Source organism: Myotis daubentonii, chromosome X, assembly GCF_963259705.1.
Source record: "Myotis daubentonii chromosome X, mMyoDau2.1, whole genome shotgun sequence".
Taxonomy (NCBI): Eukaryota; Metazoa; Chordata; class Mammalia; order Chiroptera; family Vespertilionidae; genus Myotis; species Myotis daubentonii.
Window position 1 is genome coordinate 4,094,424 of NC_081861.1, and position 22,793 is coordinate 4,117,216.

Below are 22,793 nucleotides of genomic sequence, written 5' to 3' on the forward strand. Positions count from 1 at the left end.
AGAATGCAGGAAAAGCAGTAAATAGAACTTTTTACCAGTCTCTTATGGATTGCTGATGTTTCAAACACTGCATATTAATAGCTTAGGGGTAATTTTGGCACTTTCAATTTTTATAGTTTTTCATTTGGTGAAAATGAAATATTCCTGTTTCCACAGTCTGCTACCATTGTGATATTTCCTAAGGGAAAACTTAATTAGACCATTCAATAATCTTAGAGAAAAGAAAAAATCAGTTAAGACACACTGAATGAAAGATCTTATTTTAAAAACCCTTTGAAAGAGGAAAACATCCTGTGCTGAGGGAGCAGAGGTGGGATGATAGAGTTTTGCTGTCACCGTTTTGCATTTCTAACAGTAAACTTGAAAGCGCAGGATCTTCTGACCATTGAAGCTGAAATTATGTATTCAGTGTTTCTCATGAAATAACATTTACCATAAAAGAAGATTACATTTATACTTGTCTCAGGTAATTCTAAAAATTTTAGTGCAGAAAACTTAACCAGTTCAAAACCCACACAGGCACACAAAAGCGTTACATTGATTACATGTCTGTGTATTGGCTGATTCCTCAAATGGTGTCTCAGAAGGATTAAAATTGCGCCTCTGTTCTGAGCACGTGGTGTTGACTGTGGCCTGGGAGTGTGCCAGTTAGTCGCAGCACCTGCGCCTCCTCATCGGGGCTTGTTGGTGCAGCCCAGGAAGACAGAGGGAAACTGCCTCAGCACTCCAGCCACATGCGGGGCTACAAACCCTGCCAGTGAGGCTTCTCCTGCTCTGACCAACAAGAGACCCAGAGGTGATGGTCTAGCGCCAGTTGGCTGCAGCTCTGGGGCAGGCAAAGCAGAGGACGTGAGAATAAAGTCAAGCACCCTCCCCCCCCCTCAAAACCAGGCTCATGCTGATAATAATGATCAGACACCTTCTCTTGCATTAAACAACTACATTGAGGAATCCTGGGTGTGGTGGCCTATTTGCAGTATGCAAATGCAACATGGGCAGAAGGTGCTCAGTTCTGACCTAGAAATTTGAGATGTAGGTAGAGAGACCTAATACCCCACGGGGGACTCACAGGACAATTACCTTGAGTCTAGTGAGTGGAATACAACTCCTAAAGGAAAGTAGGTGTTTTGAACTAAGAAGTAATGTATGTAGAGGCAAGGCTTCATGTCTTTGTTTATTGTAAGTCCTCAGATGTGTATAGGAATTAAGGTTCTCCAGAGTATGTGAGGGCTTTGGAGACAAAGGGAAAGAAGCAAAGGATTTTGACAGCAAAATCCTGCAGTATTAGGTAGAACCATATGAAATTGCTGATACTCTGATATCTTGACCTACAACAATGGCAATTTCATATGGTTTAGCCTAATATAAATTAATTTTATCATACTAATACTTTGAAAATATTCTCAGTTTATTATTGTATTGGGCTTAAATTTATCAGAGGTGGAAGGATATCATTAATTCTTAGAAAGTCTTTTTTATAATTATGATATATCCATCACTTATCAAACTAGTGTATTTTTAGCAGCTCAGGGTATAACTGGTATACAAAAACTGCACATATTCAGTGTATACAATTTTGTGAGTTTGGGCATATGCATATACCTGTGAAACCATCACCACAATCAAGGTAATAGACATATCCATCCCTCCAAAAGTTTCCTTGTGCCTCTTTGTGTGATAAGAACACTTAACATGAGATCTACCTGCTTACATTTTTTAAGTGTATAATGCAGTATCATTAATAGGCAGTATGTTGTATAGCAGATCTCTAGAACTTAGTCATCTTGCATACCTGAAATTTTATACTTATTGAATGACAATTGCCCATTTCCTTTTCCAGTCCCTGGCAACCACCAACCATTCCCTCTGCTTCTATGAGTTTGACTACTTTAGACACCTCATATAAGTGTAATCTTGCAGTATTTGTCCTTCTGTGACTGGACTTCTCGTTTAGCATTTTGTTCTCAAGGTTCATCCATATTGTTGCAAATGGCAGGATTACCTTTTTAAGGGCTGAATAATATTCCATGGTATGTATGTGTATGTGGGTATGTGTGTGTGTGTGTGTGTGTGTGTGTGTGTGTAGGTCATGTTTTATTTATCCATTCATCTGTCAATGGACATGTGAGTTGTTTCCATATCTTACTATTGTGAATGTAGTGAATGTAAGGGCACAGATACATTTTCAAGATCCTGACTTCAATTCTTTTGAATATATATTGCTTATAATTGATTATGTGGATTCTGATATATGTCTTCATTAACTACTTCATAGTTAAAACCTTTGAAAGAGGTTTATAATTAATCTTTTGAAGAGAATGGGGATTATAACCAAAAAGAATAGGGATTCTAATAGCAATGCTAATTAAATTCTCTTCACGTGAGGTATTAGGGGTGTGAGATGTGTTACTCTAACATTCTAATTAACTAGCTAACTTCTTTTTTTTCTAATGCTCACCTGAGGATATTTTTCTATTGATTTTTAGAGCGAGTGGAAGGGGGGGGGGAGAGAGAGAGAGAGAAACATCGATGTGAGAGACACATCGATTGGTTGCCTCCTGCATGCATCGTATCAAACTTGGAACCCAGTTACATGCCCTTTACCGGGAATCGAGCCTGAGACCCTTTGGTGTACGGGCTGATGCTCGAACCACTGGCCAGGGCAACTAGTTAACTTCTGATTACAGGTTCCACTCACCTCTCAGCTGAGGAGGTAGCTACAGCTGCGTTCTCATCAGGTAGGATGAGAAACTTGCAGATGGAGTGACATTTGCTTTCTGTATAGCTGCTATTACAGTTTGCTTCTCTGGGAACAAGTGTTTGACCCTCTGTGATCTTGTCATTAGCTAGAGTGCCCTTTTGGTGGAGCCCAGCAGTAGTGCCAGGTTTGGAGAATAATTCAGTCTCTAAAGTGATTGATTCAGTGTAGTAGGACTGAGGTGTGTGATGAAATTTTCATTCTATAGTTAAAAAACTGCCTTCTAAATTCTATCAGTTAACTATTGCTGTATATTTAGCCACTTCAAAAGGTAGTGGCTCAAAATAGTAATTACTTATTTAGTTCATTATTCTGCGTGTTGACCATTTGGGCTTAGGTTCAGCTTGGTGGTTCTGCTGTTCTAGCTGGTCTCCCTATGCCTGTGGGCAACTACAGGTCAGCAGGGAGCCCTGCTTCTGAAATGGCTGGCTGGCAGCTGGGGCCATGGTAGGGAGCAGGAGCACTAGGCTCTCTCTCTTATCCTGCAGCAGACTAGCCCACGCTTCTTTTCATGGTAGCTGAGCAGGTTTCTAAGACTGAATAGAAGCAGCAAGACCTCATGAGGCCTAGGCCCAGAACTGTGTGAATACATCATCACTTCTGCTACATTCTGTTGCCCTAAGCAAGTCACAAAGCAAGTCCAGATTCAAGGAGTGGGAAGAAGTTCCAAAAGTCACCTTGAAAAAGCATTTAGAAAGGCTGGAGAATTAGGGCCATTTTTACTATGTCACACAAAGATTACTCTTCTTGCCCTAGCCGGGTTTCTCAGTGGTTAAAGTGTTGGCCCATAGACCAAAGGATCACAGCCCAGGTTCAATTCCCAGTCAAGGGCATGTACCTCGATTGCAGGTTGGATCCCCGGCCTGGGTCAGGGTGCATGTGGGAGGCAACCAATATCTCTCCCTTTTCCTCCCTCCCTCCCTCCTTCCCTCCCTCCCTCCCTCCCTTCCACTCTCTCTAAAGTCAATAGAAAAATATCCTTGAGTGAGGATTTTTTTTAAATATTTAAGATTATTCTTCTTAAAGGCTTCAGTTAATCCTTTAACATTTAAAGACTCGTGTTCTGTATGTTCAGAGTTGAAGACTAAAGTTAAACAGTGATAAGAAACAAATAAGAAAGTATTAAAATTGTTCATAAGTCAGGGCCTTGATGGCAGTCCTTTTGTGAAGCTGAATTTTGGGGGGACCTGGATACTCTGATAATGAATGTGCCTCACATTTTAAGTCAGTCATTAGTTCCAGATCCTTGCTACTAAATGATGTGAAGAATATAAAAGGACGTTTAAAATGTAGCTGCAGATTCTTTTACACTACTCTCACGAGGAGGTAGGGCCTGTGTCTCCTTCCCGTTAAATCTGGATGGGTTTGTTGACTACTTCAACCAAAAAATTGAATATGTGACTTCTGAGGCTACGTCCTAAAATGCAATGCAGCTTCTGCACTGTTCATTAGAACAGTCATGCTTGGGGCCCCTGAGCTGCCAGGTACGAAGTCTGACTACCCTGAGGCCGCCTGTGCTAAAGAGGCCTCATGTGTGCGTTCCAGAGATAGTCTCAGCTAAGCCCAGTCATCCCTGTCAGAGGTGCCAGATAAATGAAGAAGCCTCCAGATAATTCCAGCTGTTCTTCCCAGCTGAGGTCCCAGACATCTTGGAGTAGAAAAAGCCATCCCTAACCATGCTTTATCTGAATTCCTGACCCGAAGAATTTGTGAGATGATAAAATGGCAGTTGGTTTATGCCACTATGTTTTACGGTGGTTTGTTACACAGCAGCTGATCCCTAGAACAGCATAAATTAATAGGCACGCTATCTTCCAATAAAACTGTGGACAGTGAAATAAGAATTGTATGTAATTTTACATGTCACAAAATATTACTTTGGCTTTTTTCAACCATTTAAAAATATAAAAGCCATTCTTAGCTCATGACCTATACCAAAGCCAAGCAGTGAGCTAGGTTTGGCCTAGGAGCCATAGTTAGCTGACGCCTGATCTAAAAGATTATATAGTACTTGTAAAATTTAAACCTAAGGGCTTCTAGTCAAGATGGCTCTGATTTCATACTTTAAACTTATATCATCTTCCTACACAAAGTGATAATTGATAAAATTAAAAATTAGACATATCTGTGATCAAGAAAAATTAAACCTCTGGACCAGAAACAGATCAAATAGTAAGTGGAGATTGTTTAGTCACAGGCCTCTAGTTACTGACATGCTGGAATCTACATCCAAAAAAAAGGGTAGGAATGGCTAGGAATTATATTTCTGTTGATAATGAGGATCAGAACACTGAGTAAGTGGGGGAAATGGACAGAGACAGGAAAAGATAATACTCCTAATTCAGAGTTGCAAGCAGGAGAGCAAAGAAAGAGTCTCAGGGCCAGAGACAAATGTACTGTTGGCTGATTGTCTAAGCCTGAACTTTTCTCCCTGTTGGTGGGATGGGACTGACAATCCTGGGAAGAAGCGGCTCTCAATGGATAGAGGGTAAATGAAGAAGGAAGAAAATGAATTTTTCCCAAGGTTGGTCTGCAAACAAAAATTTCAAAATGGTGACAGTTGTCCAAATTAACGAGCAGTAAATAAATTCACCCCAAATGAGAATCATTTTAGAATGACTTCATTATTTTTTTAAAATACGTTTTTATTGATTTCAGAAAGGAAGGGAGAGAGAGAGAGAGAGAAACATCAATGATGAGAGAGAATCATTGATCAGCTGCCTCCTGCACGCCCCCCACTGGGGATTGAGCCCACAACCTGGGTGTGTACCCTGACCAGGACTCAAACCGTGACTTCCTGGTTCATAGATCAACGCTTAACCACTGAGCCACACCATCTGGGCATCTGTATATGGTGCCAAGTGGATACTGGAAATAACAGGGGAAATAAAAGTATACTGGTATGTTAGTCTAATCAATAAGCTGTACATGTGAAACGAATACAAAATAGTGTTGAATATAAACTGTAACTGATAATATTTCTTAATTTTAAAAAAGAATGAATTAGAGGGAGAAAATGCATGTCAATCTTAAAAAAGGAATAAAGAGCCCTGGCTGGTGTGACTCAGTTGGCCGAAGCAACTGTCGTCCTGTACACCATAAAGGTGGTGGGTTCGATTCCCAGTCAGGGCACATACCCAGGTTGCAGGTTCAATCCCTGGTCGGAGTGCATGCAAGAGGCAACTGACTGATGTTTCTCTCTCACATCAATGTTTCTCTCTCTGTGTCTTCCTCTTCCTCTCTCTGTCCCTCCCTCCCTCTTCTACTCCCTCTCCCTCTCTCCCCCTTCCTCTCTAATATCAATTTAAAATTTTTTAAAGGAAGAGAAATAAAATAAAGGAAAATAAAAATGGCAAAAAAAAAGTATTTTTAAAAAGAAAAATATTTCTCCATTTAGAGCTGTCTACGAATTCGAACAGATTGCCTTGTTAGATAATGAGCTCCCTGTCACTGTCAAGTAGAGTTTAGATGTGTTCTGGTCAATTGTGTGGAAAGATACATTGGTGAATGTCTTTGGGTGTTTTAGTCTCAGTTCAATTCTCAACAGTTTGCCCATAGTTTTAAGTATTATAAACGAATGAGTTATTCTGTGGAACTGACCTGCCTTGCCTGGCAGCTCTCCATAGATTCATCAAATCAATGGGCCAAGTTAATTTATGCGCCTTTGATCTTGAAGGCTGAATTTAAACTGCAGGTTCTCAGATAAAAAAAAATATTGAGGCTTAGTGTCCAGGAAAGTTTCATTGCTATGACAATCAACCATGGTTTGGCCTCACAGGTATTTTTGACAAGGTAGTCACTTTCCGCACAAAACAACAGGTCTTTAATTCAGGTTTTTGAGTTCTATTTTTATCTGCCCATCACTTTTGTGAAACACCATTTCTTGGAATAATTAAAATAAGCAGTGAGATGAGAGGAGAAATAGATACAGGAGAGAAATCTGTTTCCTTTGCTCTGTGATTCCTATTCCCATAGGGATGCCTTCCATTAATGTAAAAGTTTGCTTTTCTCGTGCCAAGAGGAGGTAATTATTTTCCATCTATGCTCTCTAGTCCTCATCTCAGATCTTCTAGTGATCCCTTCAGTTAGCATTACAAACAATTCAGGTGTGTAACCCTTTGCTGTTTTGTCTTAAATGACTACTTGACTGTATCCAAACCTGGCTTCCCTGGGGTACTGAAGCGTGAACAGCGTAAGTGACTGAGCTCAACTAATTCTCAGAAAGCCACATTTTAGTCAGTACTTTCCAACTCTCTCACCATCATTTCTTTTACAGAACTGACAAGTGGTATAGCTAATTAATTAGTTTTATTTCTCAAGTTATACATTTTAAATTCTGTATGTTAACCTTTTGAAAATGCCAATGCATAGTAAAATAACCATAATTCAGACAGGGAAACTAGAAAATACAAGTATACGAAAAAGCAGCTCTCCACCCTCCAAGAAAAAGCAGGAGCACTAGGTATGATAATATTTATCTTTTAAGGAAAAATAGGTACATTCTTGTTACCAACTGACTTTCCTTCTAATGGCCCACAGATAAGGGGTCAGCCTTCCGATTATCCCTTGGCCTATAAGTTTTACTTATTTCTTAGCCTGTTTGTTTCCTTGATCTGGGAGAATGCAGTAAGTGAACATCTCACAAGTCCACAGGTTGATCCTTTTTCTTTCGCAATTTGACACTTTCCAGATATGTTAGGGACATGAATTAAATGCCCTTTGCATCATATGCTTACTTTTTTTAAGAGCTAGTTATTTTTGAAATTTTTTTGTTTTAAAATAATAACTTTTGAGATAATATGTGTAACTTTAGTGAGGATTGCAAAAATAGTACGGACCAAACTTCCTGTTCCAGATAAGATATAGTAGACACGTTTCACTCTATTTCAATTAAATGTAATGTTAGAGGTAGCTTAAAAGTAAATGGGTGGGAAATGATATACCATGCAAATATCAAAAGAAAGTTGTAGTGGCTACATTAATATCAGATAAGTTAGACATCAGAGCAAAGAAAATTATCAGGGACAAAGACAAGCACTACATCATGATTCACAGGGTCAGTCCATACAGAAGACACACCAATCTTAAATGTGTATGCATCAAATAACAGCTTCAAAGTACCTGAAGTAAACTCAACATAACTGAATTGAGAAATAGACAAATCCACAATTATAGTTGTGAACTTTAGTGCCCCTCTCTTAGTAATTGATAGAACCAGTAGACAGAAAATTAGCAAGGATACAGAAGAAATTCCACCACCAATCAACTGATCTAATTGACATAGAAAGCTCCACTTGCCAACATTATACGTGCTTTTCAAGTACACATGTAATGTTAACCAAGATAGACTATATCCCAGGTCATAAAACAAACCTCAAACAAATATAAAGAATTGAAATCATACAAAGCATATTATCTGATCATAATGAAATCAAATTAGAAATCAAAATCAGACTACAAGAAAGTCTCCAAACACTTGAATACTAAACAAAACACTTCTCATTGATCCCTGGATCAAGGAGGAAGTCTCAGGGAAATTAAAAAATACGTTGAGCCCTGGCCAGTGTGGCTCAGTTGGTTGGAGTCTCATCCTGTGGACCAGAATGTCTCGGATTTGATTCCTGGTCAGGAGCACATACCTAGATTGTAGTTCCATCCTTGGTCAGGGTGCAGCGCATGCGGGAGGCAACCTATTAATGTATCTCTCTCACATTGATGTTTCTCTCTCTCTCTCTCTTCCTTCCTCTTTAAAATCAATTTTTAAAAATACATTGACCTGTATGAAAATGAAATTACAGCATATCAAAACTTGTAGGATGGTAGCTAAGTCAGTGCTGAGTGGGCAATGTTTTAAAATACATTTTTATTTATTTCAGAGAGGAGAGAATTATTGACCAGTTGCCCCGTGCACACCTCCAATTGGGGATCGAGCCCCCTCTCAGGCATGTGCCCTAACTGGGACTTGAACCATGATCTCCTGGTTTGTAGGTCAATGCTCAACCACTGAGCCACACTGGCTGGGCCTGAGTGGAAAATTTATAGCACTACATGCTTAAATGAGGAATAAATGAAAGGTCTCAAATGAATAATCTAGGCTTTTACCTTAAGAAAGTCGGGGGTGGGGGGGAGTAAAATAAACTCAAAGCAAGCTGGAGGAAAGAAATAACAAAGAAAAAAGAAGTTAATGTAATTGAAAACAAAAACAATATAGAAAAACAATGCATCAGAAAGCTGGTTCTTTGAAAAGAGAAATTCTGACTTAATTGGTAATGAGTACAGTTTGAGCATTGGGATTTTTACAAGCTCCCTGGATGATTCCAATGTATAATAGGGATTGAGAACCTCTCCTGGGGAGGCTAGATACATTTTCTTGGGGGCTTAACCTGTATTGGCATTTATGGCCTAGCCCCTTTCATTTTTCTTGGGGAAATTCTGTAGCCATTTCCTTTTCTCTCACTTTCTGTTGTCCTCAAAGCCAGTACTGACTCTTTCCCTTTGTACGTTAGCTTCCATGAAGTCTGACTGTTCCTTTGCCATGGGCATTGCTCAGACTGGAGCCACCCCCCTCCACTTCACATCCACACCACCTTGATTGATTTTGGTATTCACTCTGAAACCCCCCTCTATTTCTGCAACACATCATTGGTTACCAGTTTGAGGCTGTGATCACCCAAGCCATAGTGACAACGTGTCTCGTGCACCTGGTCCTGTGGCCCTAGCTCTGTGGGAGGGAGCCAAGGAAGGGCTTGATTTCTCAGTTCTGGTGGCCAGTTCAGTGCCTTCCCTCTGTTAACACAGTATTAACGTGCGATGGATTTGAACTTGCTCAGTAAGTTTGGGATTATTTCTGTTTCTTTGGCCTTCTATGTGAGGCTTACATGCCTGTTATTGTTACTGAAACCTGGGGTAAAGGTTATTTTTTCCTCTTAATAAATTCTGATAATTATTTTAAATTAAATAGACATGTGAGTAAATATTTCACAGTGGAAGCAACTCACAGCAGCAGATAAATTCATTTCTGTTGGAAAAAAAAAAAACAGTAAAAGTTATTCTTATTGGTTTACTTTATTCTTAAGCGGTCTTATTTGCAAATGATACTTTATCTTAAAAGGATTTATGTTTTTTTAAAATGTCTCTTTTTATTAACATGCCAAACCTACTTATTTATCTGGATAGTTGAAATTGTTGAATATATGTAAATAAATTAAAAAGAAAATGTACTACTAATTTTTAATGCTTTTTTAGTTTCAATATATGTACTTTATTTTTTACTTTTCAATTACAGTTTACTTTCAGTATTATTTTGTGTTGGTTTCAGGTGTACAGCATAGTGGTCAGACAAAGTGTTCCCCCTGATTTTTCCCGTACCCACCTGGCACCTGCATAGTTATTACAGAATTATTGACTGTACTCCCTATGCTGTACTTACATCCCGGTGACTGCTTTGTAACACCAATCTGTACTTCTCAATCCCGTCACCTCTTTCACCCAGTCCCCCAGGCCCTCCCCTCTGGCAACCACCAGTCTGTTCTCTGTGACTTTATTTCTATTTTGTTGGTTCATTTATTTTGTTCTTTACATTCTACATGTAAGTGAAATCATATGGTACTTGTCTTTTTGACTGACTTAGTTCACTTATATACTGCTAAATTTTTTAAAGTTGCTGGAACTGAGATCTTTTTCCTTAAAGACATAGAGCAGATTTTAATTTAGAAGGAACTAGGGCCATTAGAATCTGTCCAGAAAACATTACAGAATAGACCACCCAGGCTGAATGAAACCTTCCAGTGAGGTCTGTATGAGCCAAACAGTGGGCTGAGAGATTAGGAAGGAATGGGTAGTATTAGGCGAGTGATAATTCAATTGTATGCTTCCAATTTTCAATATTGTTTCTTTCATTAAAAGAAAGGTTTCTTGCCCAGCCAGCATGGCTCAGTGGTTGAGCATTGACCTTGAACCAGGAGGTCACGGTTCAATTCCCCGAGAGGGCACATGCCCAAGTTGTGGGCTCAGTCCCCAGTGTGGGGCGTACAGGAGGCAGCCAATCAATGTTTCTCTCTCATCATTGATGTTTCTGTCTCCCTCTTCCTCTCCCTTCCTCTCTGAAATCAATAAAAACATATTTTTTTAAAAAAAGAAAGGTTTCTTACAGTTTAGACCAGAGGTTCACAAGCTATGGCCCGTGAGCCAAATCTAGCCTCCATCTATTTTTGTATGGCCTTCAAGCTAAGAATGGTTTTTACCTTTTAAATGGTTGATAAATGAAAAGTAATATTTCATGACATGTAAAAAATTTTATGAAATTCAAATTTCAGTACAATAAAGTTTTATTGGAACATAGCCATGCTCATTTGTTTATGTACTACTTATGGCTGTTTTCATGCTACAACAGCAGATATGAGTAATTGCACCAAAGACCGAATGGCCCACAGAGCCAAAAGTATTTGCTATCTGGTTTTTTATAGAAAAAGTTTGCTGAACCCTGATTTAAATTCACTTCCCAACTTGGCCTTCTCATGTAAGATGATTGCTCATCAGAGGGTTTGAAATTCCCAAATAATTTGTTAACAGGCCTGTATATTAAAGGGGGCAGCAGTAAGCCTGTTTCTTGGCAACAGGCATAACTGTGGACAACATAGAAATACTGGTCTGAGTGGCAGGAGCCTACCTAGGTAAATTCTTATTTTCCTCTTTTTCTTAAATGCTCCTTGAGGACTTTTTTAAAAGAGTTGACCTCCGTACTTATCTCATCACAGGGGACTGATGAGTCACATAATGTATCTTAATTTTAAAAAACACTTTAAAATGACCGAGTTGAAGGTGTTCTTTTAGGAAGTACAGAAAAGTATATCTACTCCAACTTCTAGTATCTCTCTCTTTTTTTTAAGACAAATTATTGGTTAGGGGTGAGGAAAAGCTGTAAAATATGTATGATACATTCTTTTTCTTCTGATTATTTTTTGTTTACTCAGCCTCTAGGGAGATATTTATGGCTGTAGTCACTGGACTACTGAAATGTGGTAGAGATGAAAGATATTCGAGGCCAACAGGCTTGAAGGGAAGTTTTGGTTCTATAACATTGAAGCACATTGAATTGTTTGGCAGAGAGGGGAAAATTCTGAATTAAAGCATAGATAGTGGACTGAAATGGTCTCAGTGTAGAGAGGGTTAGTATTGTTTACCCCAAAGCAGAGGCAATCAGCTCAGGAAACACATTTATGGTATTCATGATTTCTGGGAGGATTTTTGCCCACATGGCGGGAATTGACCTTTAAGAATATAAGTATGCTGCTCTGGTCTGCCCAGTGGACATCTGTCTCTGTTAATGGCTCTGAAGGATATTTTCCTGAAATCCTAAGGGAGCTGGACTTCAAGGTACTTCTGTACTTAAGGATTACTTCCAAATACCACCATGCATTTATCCTCCCTGATGTTATCTCAGTACTTCCAGAACCTGTTTACATTTTCATTCTGTTCCACTCCTTGAGCTGATGAGTTCTCTAAGTTCCCCAAGCGTTGCTCAAAGTCCTGCTTTCTTTTTGATAAAACTGCCTTTGGGTTTTGGGGAGTGCCCCTTTGTTACTTTACCTTTGGGTGAATAAACTGAAGGCAGTCATTTCTGTACTCTTGATTCTTATCAATTTCTGCTTCATTCTTTTAGAGCAAGATTTCTCAACCTTGGCAGTATTAACATTTTGGGCCAGATTAGTCTGTGCTTAGTAAGGGACTGTCCTGTGCCTTGTAGGATGTTTACCAGCCTTCTTGGCCTCTACCCCCTAGATGCCACTTAACATTTTAACATACATGTTTTCCTGTACACCCTGTTTAAATGATTGAATGAAATACTATAATATTAACATACTTTAATAATTCCTCTTTTGTTCGATAGCTTGGTTTCATTTGTTAATTTTATTATGGATTTCTAATGGGCATTTTTGTTCATAAGTTATTTTCTGTGTTTTGGGTTTATTTTCAAAGATAAATGTTGGAAGTAGAACTCCTGGGTCAAAGGGTATAAATATGTTTAAAGTAGAGCCTTAAATTATTTTTCAGCTGCTGCATGGCCCTGTAGAGAGCAGTGAAGGGGGGGGGGGCGCTTTTGCACTGACCATGCATTTCAGAAGTATGTCTCATGGGCATATGGAAGGAAAGAAAAGGGCTGTGTTGGAGTTAATCACTTTTCCTTGCCTGTCTGCTCTTCTGTGGGAATATTAATGGAGAGTCAAGTAGCCACCAAAGCGCAGACTTAGATTCCAAATAATCCCATTGGGTTGAATTCCAGGCAGTGCTCCAGCCGGTTTGGCTCAGTGGATAGAGTGTTGGCCTGTGGACTGAAGGGTCCAGGGTTTGATTCTGGTTATGGGCATATGCCCCGGTTGCGGGCTCAATCTCCAGTGGGGGGCATGCAGGAGGCAATCAATTCTCTCTCATCATTGATGTTTCTCTCCCTCTCCCTTCCTCTCTGAAATCAATAAAAATATATTTTTTAAAAATAGAGTGAGAGTTTCACCCAAGGAAGGCATCTACTTTATGCGTATTTATTTTGCCTGGCTTATAGTCACTGTTAAAATCAATCAGCCTGCTGTTAATCATTTTGATTGAGATTATAGTAGAAATAAGATCTGAAAACTGCCATCAAATGACTGCCCTCAAGGGTGCAAAGCAAGGTCTGATGCACATTTCATTTCTGCCAAAACTCATTTTGGGAGCTAAGGAAGAAAAGAATGCCTTTATAATGTCTATACCCTGAATAGAGAACTAGAAAATAAACAGCTTAATAGTATTGTACATCCAAATGTAAGACATCAAGGCACATCATGAAGTTACTCCAAGATTACACTGTACTTATTTATCATTTTACATAACGAAAAATTTTATTCTACTTTTTAAAATGTACCACTTACTGAAGATTAACATGTTGCCTTAAGGAGGGGTGCCTAGAAGCAGAACCTGAGACAGTATTTGAACCTACCTGATATATTGAGGGAGTGCTCTGAGGATAAACCAATAAGGGAGTGAGGACAAAAGGGTAGGGAAGAGGAAGGAGCTAAAGTAAGGATATGGTCTTAGGAAAGTCTAGCCTTCGCCTGTTTGGTTTGGAGGGCTGTAGAACAGTTATTGGGTGCTGGCTGTCCCTGAGAAGGAGACAGGCAGAGTATAACCTCCCTGGCAGGACTCCAGCGCTTAAGGAGAGGGACAGCTGTGAGCCATTAGCATCTACCAGGTAGTAGCTGGAAGATAGGTAGTATGTTTACTGGGTAGAAGCGACAGGTGGTGCACCACAGCGTCTATTACTCTTTTGTGTGTTTATTCTGTGCAGGACACTGTAGTAAGGCCTAGAGGTGTAAGAGATGAATGTCACATAGTGCCTGATTTCAAGAAGTTTGTTGTCCAGTGGCAGGGCTGACCATGTAAAGAATATTTATAGTGCAAGTCAGTTACTTTTTACACAGAGATTTGGGTAGAAAGTGAAAGAGTGAATGTGTGAGAGGGGCATCTAGGGAGCTTCATTGAGGAGAGCCCACAAATTGGTAGGACCAGATTGGGGGGGGGGGCTGGCAAGGATAAACAGGAAGGGAACTGTAGACAGAAGAGGCCCATGCCAAGGTTGGCAAGTATGAAACAAGATGATGTGTTCATGGAATCACATAGGGCAGAGCATGTGCAGAAGGCAGAAGAGCAACAACTGCTGAGGCATAACAGATTGGAGCCAGAATACTATAGGCCTGGAAGGTCATGCAGAGGAGGCTGGGCTTAGAAGAGGCAACATTCCAGCTGTGGAGCATCTTTGCCATCATTATTTTGAACTCTATGATAAATTTCTTTTTTTAAATCTTTTTATTGATTTCAGAGAGGAAGGGAGAGGGAGAGAGAGATAGAAACATCAATGATGAGACAGAATCATTGATTGGCTGCCTCCAGCACCCCCCCCCCAACCACTGTGGATCGAGCCCACAACCCAGGCATGTGCCCCGACCTGGAATTGAACCGTGACCTCCTGGCTCATAGGTTGATGCTCAAACACTGAGCCACACCCTCCGGGTTCTGATAAATTTCTTATCTCCATTTCATTTAGCTCTTCTTTTGGAGAATTCTCTTGTTCTTTCATTTGGGGCTTGTTTTTTATCTCCCCATTTTGGATGCCTATTTGGGTTTTGAGTCTGTGTGTTAGGTAGATCTGCTATGAATCCAAGTCTCTAGTGCAGGACAATGTCAGATGCTGTTTGTGACTGGCTCTGAATACCCTGTGTGAAGCTAGAAGCAATCCAACAGCTTGTGGCCCCCTCTTCTGGGGCTGGGTGCCTTTGGAAATGACCAAAATATACACCAAGGTCTGCTTTTCCTAGTCCAGGGCCCCAGATTAGATCAGGCAAAGACTCAAAGCCTCCAGAGACCCGCCTTTGTCTGCCCCTGCCCTCGGTCCCATTGACACTCAGTTTTGATTAGCCTCAAGCTATGGACCACAGGGTGGGGTGAGAGGTTTTCCAACAGGGTGGGGCAACTGCCTTTCCCACCCAGGGAAAAACTGCCTGGATAGCAAAGGTTCACTGGAGAAAGATGTCCTCTGCAGTGTGAGGGAATGACTCAGCACAGGAAACTGGGGTGGCAGCCCTCAAGCTCCAACGCCAGAGGCCCCAAGCTTCCTGGAAATGCAAATCAATGTTTTTCAACAAATTTGGGAATCTTTCAGCCATTATTTTTTCTGCTTTTTCTCCTTTCCTTCTGGCACTCCTGTTACATATATGTTGGTGCACTTAATGGTGTCCCACATTACTGTGAAGCTTTATTATCATCTTTTTCCTCTCTGTTCTTTTGCTTCCATAATCTATACTGATATATTTCAAGTTCACTAATTCTTCTGCCAGTTCAAATCTACTGTTGAACCCCTTTAGTGAAATTTTTATTGTAGTTATTTTACTTTTCAGTGTCAGTTACCATTTGGTTTCTTTCTTTCTTTCTTTCTTTATTTTTTTTAGTAAATCTTTATTGTTCAGATTATTACATTTGTTCCTCTTTTTTTCCCCCCCATAGCTCCCCTCCACCCAGTTCCCACCCCACCTTCTGCCCTTACCCCCCACTGTCCTCATCCCTAGGTGCAAAATTTTTGTCCAGTCTCTTCCCGCATCTCCCACACCCCTTTTCCCACCAAAAATAGTGAGTCCATTCCCTTTCTATGTCCCTGATTCTATTATAATCACCAGTTCATTCTGTTCATCAGATTATTTATTCACTTGATTCTTAGATTCACTTGTTGATAGATGCATATTTGTTGTTCATAATTAGTATCTTTACCTTTTTCTTCTTCTTCCTCCTCTTAAAGGATACCTTTCAGCATTTCATATAATACTGGTTTGGTGGTGATGAACTCCTTTAGCTTTTCCTTATCTGTGAAGCTCTTTATCTGACCTTCAATTCTGAATGATAGCTTTGCTGGATAAAGTAATCTTGTTTATAGGTTCTTGGCATTCATCACTTTGAATATTTCTTGCCACTCCCTTCTGGCCTGCAAAGTTTCTGTTGAGAAATCAGCTGACAGTCGTATGGGTATTCCCTTGTAGGTAAATGAGTTTCTTTCTCTTGCTGCTTTTAAGATTCTCTCTTTGTCTTTTGCTCTTGGCATTTTAATTATGATGTGTCTTGGTGTGGTCCTCTTTGGATTCCTTTTGTTTGGGGTTCTCTGCGCTTCCTGGACCTGTAAGTCTATTTCATTCAGCAGGTAGGGGAAGTTTTCTGTCATTATTTCTTCAAATAGGTTTTCAATATCTTGGTCTCTCTCATCTTCTGGCACCCCTATAATTCTGATGTTGGTACGCTTGAAGCTGTCCCAGAGGCTCCTTACACTATCTTCGTATTTTCGGATTCTTTTTTCATTTTGCTTTTCTGGTTGGGTGTTTTTTGCTTCTTCGCATTTCAAATCTTTGACTTGATTCTTGTGCTCCTCTGGTCTGCTGTTGGGAGTCTGTATAATATTCGTTATTTCAGTCCGTGTGTGCTTAATTTCTAGTTGGTTCTTTATCACAACATCAAGGGTCTCATTAGATTTCTTGAGGATCTCAATAACTTTATCGGCGGCTTCTAGACAGTTCTTGAGAGACCTTAAAAGTGTGGTTTTGAACTCAATATCCTCCATTGACAGTTTTGTCCTGTTTCTTTGTCTCCGCATTTTTTATGCTTTCTTGGTGAACCCCCTAGTGGTCTTTGTGCGCAGTCTTGTTGTAGTTGAGCCTTGATTGTTGTAGTTAATACTGGGGGGATTTGACCTCCAGGCCAACTGGCTGTGAGAATCAGCTGTGTCTGTAGTGGGAAAACTTCTGTCCTCTAGGGAGGTGCTAATCTAGCCTTTGCCTGAGGCTATCTGGCAAATGGCTCTGTGCAGGGCTTGGGCGGGGAGGGTCGCACGGGATCAACAGAGCGGGTGGAGGGAGCAGTTATGGCTGCTCTCAGTCCCGTCCCCAGAGCCTCTGCCTCTCAGAGTCCCAGCAACTGCTGCAAACCTCGGAGAGAAAGCTGCCCTCTCGTTCCGACCGATGCCAGACAGTCCGGCTTCTCCCATTTGAGTCAGGGTCCCTAGAGACTCGCCCAGAACTGGAGCTCAGAATCTGAGACTCCCTCCCGATTGAAAACGACAACTGCGCCCTCAGCTACCAGCCCGTTCCGCGCGTACCTCCGCACCTTTGTATTTTCCGCACTGTGCCTCCTCTGAGTCTCGGTATGCTGTTCTCCTTCCTTCTAATTGAAGAATTTCCCCTCAGTCTTCCTGTGGTTCTGGGTGATGTCTGTTCCATCTTTTAGTTGTATTTGTGAAGTGGTTGTTCGAGGCAGCTAACTCCGGTGTTTACCTATGCCGCCATCTTGGTTTTCCCCCATTTGGTTTCTTTAAAATACTTTCTATCTCTTTATTGATATTCCTTTAAAAATAAATATATTTTTATTATTGATTTCAGAGAGGAAGGGAGAGGGAGAGAGAGATAAAAAATCAATGAATGAGAGATGATCATTGATCGGCTGCCTCCTGCAGGCCTCACACTGAGGATTGAGCCCACAACCCAGGCATGTTCCCTGACCTAGAATTGAACCATGACCTCCTGATTCATAGGTCAATGCTCAACCACTGAGTCATACCAGCTGGGATGATATTCTTACCTTCCTTTATTCCTTTAATCATTTTTTTTTAGTTCTCTAAACATATTTATATGATTAATTTGAAGTCTTTGCCTATTAAATCTGACATGTGTTTGCTCTCACAAGCATTTTCTGTCACTTGCTTTTTGGCTAGTGTATAAGGTCAGTGATGGCAAACCTATGACACGCATGTCAGAGGTGACACATGAACTCATTTTTTGGGTTGATTTTTCTTTGTTAAATGGCATTTAAATATATAAAATACATATCAAAATATGTCTTTGTTTTACTATGGTTGCAAATATCAAAAAATTTCTATATGTGACACGGCACCAGAGTTAAGCTAGGGTTTTTCAAAATGCTGACACACCAAGCTCAAAAGGTTCGCTACCACTGGTATAGGTCATACTTTCCTATTTTCATATCATATTTTTTGTTGGAAACTGGACATTTTAGATAATATAATGTAGTAACTCTGGGTACTGGCACCACCACCCTGGGCTCTTTATTATTATTTCCTTCTTTACTTTAGTGACTATCTGGATTATTTTATTGAAGTCTATTTACTCCTCCCTTTTGCCCTGCAGTGTGAAGTCTTGTTGCCCATATATATATATATATATATATATATATATATATATATATTATTGATTTTTTACAGAGAGGAAGGGAGAGAGATAGAGAGCTAGAAACATCGATGAGATAGAAACACTGATCAGCTGCCTCCTGCACATCCCCCACTGGGGAAGCGCCCGCAACCCAGGTACATGCCCTTGACCAGAATCAAACCCGGGACCCTTCAGTCCGCAGGCCAATACTCTATCCACTGAGCCAAACTGGTTTCGGTGTTGTTGCTTTTTTAAAAATATATTTTATTGACTCTTTCACAGAGAGGAAGTGAGAGGGATAGAAAGCCAGAAACATCGATGAGAGAGAAACATCAATCAGCTGCCTCGTGCACACCCCCCACTGGGGATGTGCCCACATCCAAGGCACGTGCCCCTGACTGGAATTGAACCCGGGACCCCGGAGTCCGCAGGCCGACGCTCCATCCACTGAGCCAAACCGGTCAGGGCTTGCTGTTGCTTCTTAAGGGTACAGCCTTTGGTATGCTCAGTTATCCTGGAATGATAGTATTTTTTGGCAGGGCTCTTTTTGTCTCTTTCTCTGACCACACCCAGCTATTAAGTTTTCACTAATTGCTGGCTGATTGCTCTGTTGTTTTTTTTTTTTTTTTTTTTATTGCTTAAAGTATTACAAAGGATATTACATATGTATCCATTTTATCCCCCCGCCCTAGACAGTCCCCTAGCCTCCCCTGCTCTGTTGTTTTTAATAATGCCCAGGGATATAAATTGCTCCACAAACTGATCCATTCAAATTAGGGCTCCTTTGAAGGGATAGTTCCCAAGATCAGTGTTTGAGATTGCTTCCGAACTCAGAATGGTTCCTTCCAGCTCTCTATTTCCCTGATTCTGTCTAGCATTGCTAGCCAACCTAGGCATGAACAACTTTTCCACACTCTGTTACAAATGAAGTAATTACCACTCGGGGAAGATTTGGAGCCCTCTATTCTATGACCTGCTTCTCCCACTAGGCAAAATCTCTGAGCCACAGCTCTATTACAAGGGGTGGGGACAATTATGTATTTCCCTCTGAGTGGCATCCCCAAACTTCCTAAGTTTTCCTCTACTAATGTAGAACACTCATTCCACCATACCCAAGGCATAGCCTCCATCCCAGGAGTGGGGGCGACCTGGAAGAAGTGAGCCCTCACCTCTCTGCCACACTTTTCTGGAACGTAGCTTCAGCAATAGGTAGCTGGGGACAGGATGAGAAATGCTGATGTCCTGTCCCTCCCAGGAAGAAAGCCTTGCAGCTGGGAGCTGGGGCAAAGGGAGCTCTGTGTTCTTAGATGTACCAGTCTGGTGTGCCTGACATCTGTGCTGGGATGGAGGCTAAAGGGAATGGGTCTAGTCTAGGCCCAAATACTATAGACTCTTACTTTACTTACTGAGTTTTAGTAGGTTTCCTTTGACAAATGCTTCTTCATTTGCTGTATGAGCTTAGATTTTAAATTAGTGGGGTTTTGTTTCTTTTTAACATAATTTTCACCAGTTTCACTGAGGGGTGGGCCCATGTAGCTCTTCACATTGTTATGCCAATTATCCCTTGTGGAATCATGATTGGCCCTAGTAGCATTTTTTATACTGTGGCACATAATGGAATGTCAGTTACTGACTGTACATACACTGTCTTTTCTAGTTTATATTTTGAGCACTTCCTTTGTGACTTGACATATCTGTGTCCTCTTTTTTTCCTACATTCTAGTGCTGGAGTGTTTCTAGAAAGATGGGGCCACTTTTTTATCTGCCATTGGCTACACACACAAGGAAAGACACTTGTCCCAATTGAAGTTTTAGTCAAAAGCATTATGTATTTTGACAAATAGGAGCTTTCTATAGCATTCCTTGCAGTACATGTGTAGATGTAATTTTAAATTTGGCTAGTTGTTTTGGGATGGAGACAGAGATAAAGTGAGAAAGAGGGAGAAAAGGCAGGCAGAAGAGCAGTGTAGTTGTGCTCTTGAAGATGGGACATACTTCCCTTGTTCTTTCTTCAGCCGGTCATGTCTCATGCCTTTCAACCTTGGCTCTTGACAATTCTGCCTTTGTTACTGCCTTTTCCTTTTCTGCTCCTCCTGGCTTGTGAGGGCCTCATGCCTGCCCCCTCTGTTTGGGTGGACATTGGTCATGTGACCACATCTGAAACTCCAGCCAATCCTATGCTATTCATCCTCTGCTGCATGGACTTCCTCCTAAGGCTAATATCTGTCCTCACCCAGTCTTTGGCACACACTGTATTAGAGAATTTGGTGGTATTCTTCTCTCATCACTCTAGATCAGAGGTTCTCAACCTTCCTAATGCCGCGACGCTTTCATACAGTTCCTCATGTTATGGTGACCCCCAACCATAAAATTATTTCCCTTGCTACTTCATAACTGTCATGTTGCTACTGTGATGAATCGTCATGTAAATATCTGATATGCAGGATGTATTTTCATTGTTACAAATGGAACATAATTAAAGCATAGTGATTAATCACAATAACAGTATGTAATTATATATGTGTTTTCCGATGGTCTTAGGCGACCCCTGTGAAAGGGTCGTTCGACCCCCAAAGGGGTCGCGACCCACAGGTTGAGAACCGCTGCTCTAGATCATTTGAGAATATTCTTGACAAAAATCATTTGATTTGTATGATTGGCCCGCTGCTGCTTCTTGGGATCTGGAGGAAAGTGTTGATTGTCTTCGGGGGTGTGTGTGTGTACTGTTTCATTCAGTGTTGTTCTCTTTCCCAGGATGCTACAAAATGAAGCGCCGTAGAACTTTCAGCACCAGTGACAGTTCAGATGCCAGTGAGTAATCCAGCCAAAGGCTGGTAACCCCTGTATCTATACTCCTTAAGGATTGCTTCTTTGACTTGAGGACCGCCTGTTTCATCTTTCTTCAGTGGTTAAAAAATATTGTTTTTAGGAAAGAAAGCTTGGGGTACCATTTTTTTTTTCATCTAAATTTCATTAGAAATTGGTAAGTTAGGTGGGAAAATTGGTTTTGTATGGCATATAGCATTTGTTTTTCACTTTTCACTAACCTAAGGAAATGCCAAATCAAATAATGATTTAACAGTGCTTTTTTAGAAAGGAAGAAAAGTATAAGAGCATAAATTATAGGCCCTACAATTCTAATTACAGCTCAGGTACTAAATGTTTGACTGGATGAGTCATCAATTGTAAAAGGCAACAACCTTATTAACAATAGCATTTGGGGAAGTGCTGAAGGATATATACATTACTTGTTCTACATTTTTAGTTTTACCAGTTGCTTTTGCAGATATTTTTTCTCCAGGTGGAACATGAATCATGTTATTCCAAAATGTTATAAGGTATGATTATATCAAATCAAATATCCTCAGCATTAGCATTGCTGAAGCTTTTGCACACTGGGAGGTCACCTATAAATGTCATTAAACTCCATTATGAGGCTTTTTTGGTTGTAATTTAACTTTCTTCAGTGTTATGTATGAGATTACTATGTTCTTCTCCATCATATCTTTCATATTCTCTTGGATGGCATTTAGTTATATTAGCAGGTAATAAGTCTCTGTATTTTTTCTAATTATCTTTTGCAGGTCCTTGTACTTCTTTTACTGCCTCAAGGTATAGGAACAAGTCAAAAATTCCAAATGTGCACAAGAAATCTGCTGAGGTGAGATCAGATATTCAATTTTTAGACTTAAAAAATAGCTGCCTTCTGTCTACATACCTACAATACCCAGGTCTTGGAGATGAAAGGAGTAAACTATGTGCCAATGGAAGGCTTGTTTCTGATGAGTTTTTGTTTTGTTTTTCAAAAAAAGATTCAATTCTCTTTTATCCTTTGGGAAAACAGTAATCACACTGTGATTTCATTTTGGCAATTACACTTAAATGCCTGGCTTTAGAATATAAAGCCTCCCCTTAGCCAAGAAGTCAAAGGGAGCTAGACTTAGGGAATTGGGAAGGACCCAAAGATCTGGCCTATCATTGTAAAAAGCTAAGTTGGTAGATGGGAGGCAGTGCAGGAAGGGATAGATGAGGAAGTTGTGGATGGAGAAGGGAATGACTGACCAGGTTGGAGATCTGGGCTGTGGTGGGTCCTTACAGCTTTCAGAACACTGACAGCCCAAGAAGAATGTGTTACTCCTGGTGAGATTGGTCATGTTCTGCCTCAAGGGCAGGAAAGTGCCAGAGCTGTACTTGGTAATGGTTTAGTGGATCCTGTAGACTTTTTCTCTGTGAAAATTAAATGAGAAATTGGCCTGCATATTTCACTTCTACTACGACTAGACTTCCTTGGCTGCAAAGGAAAA

At 40.5% G+C, this 22,793-nt stretch overlaps 1 protein-coding gene across 1 annotated transcript in view; it reads left to right on the plus strand.

Annotated features, from left to right (window-relative positions):
• JADE3 (jade family PHD finger 3) overlaps positions 1-22,793 on the plus strand; it is a 103,252-nt gene that overhangs the window by 38,266 nt on the left and 42,193 nt on the right. The window contains exons 2-3 of the mRNA XM_059678943.1: positions 21,244-21,300; positions 22,074-22,150. Of these exons, the coding sequence (XP_059534926.1) occupies positions 21,255-21,300; positions 22,074-22,150 (123 nt within the window). The 5' untranslated portion in view covers positions 21,244-21,254. The remainder of the gene's footprint in view (positions 1-21,243; positions 21,301-22,073; positions 22,151-22,793) is intronic.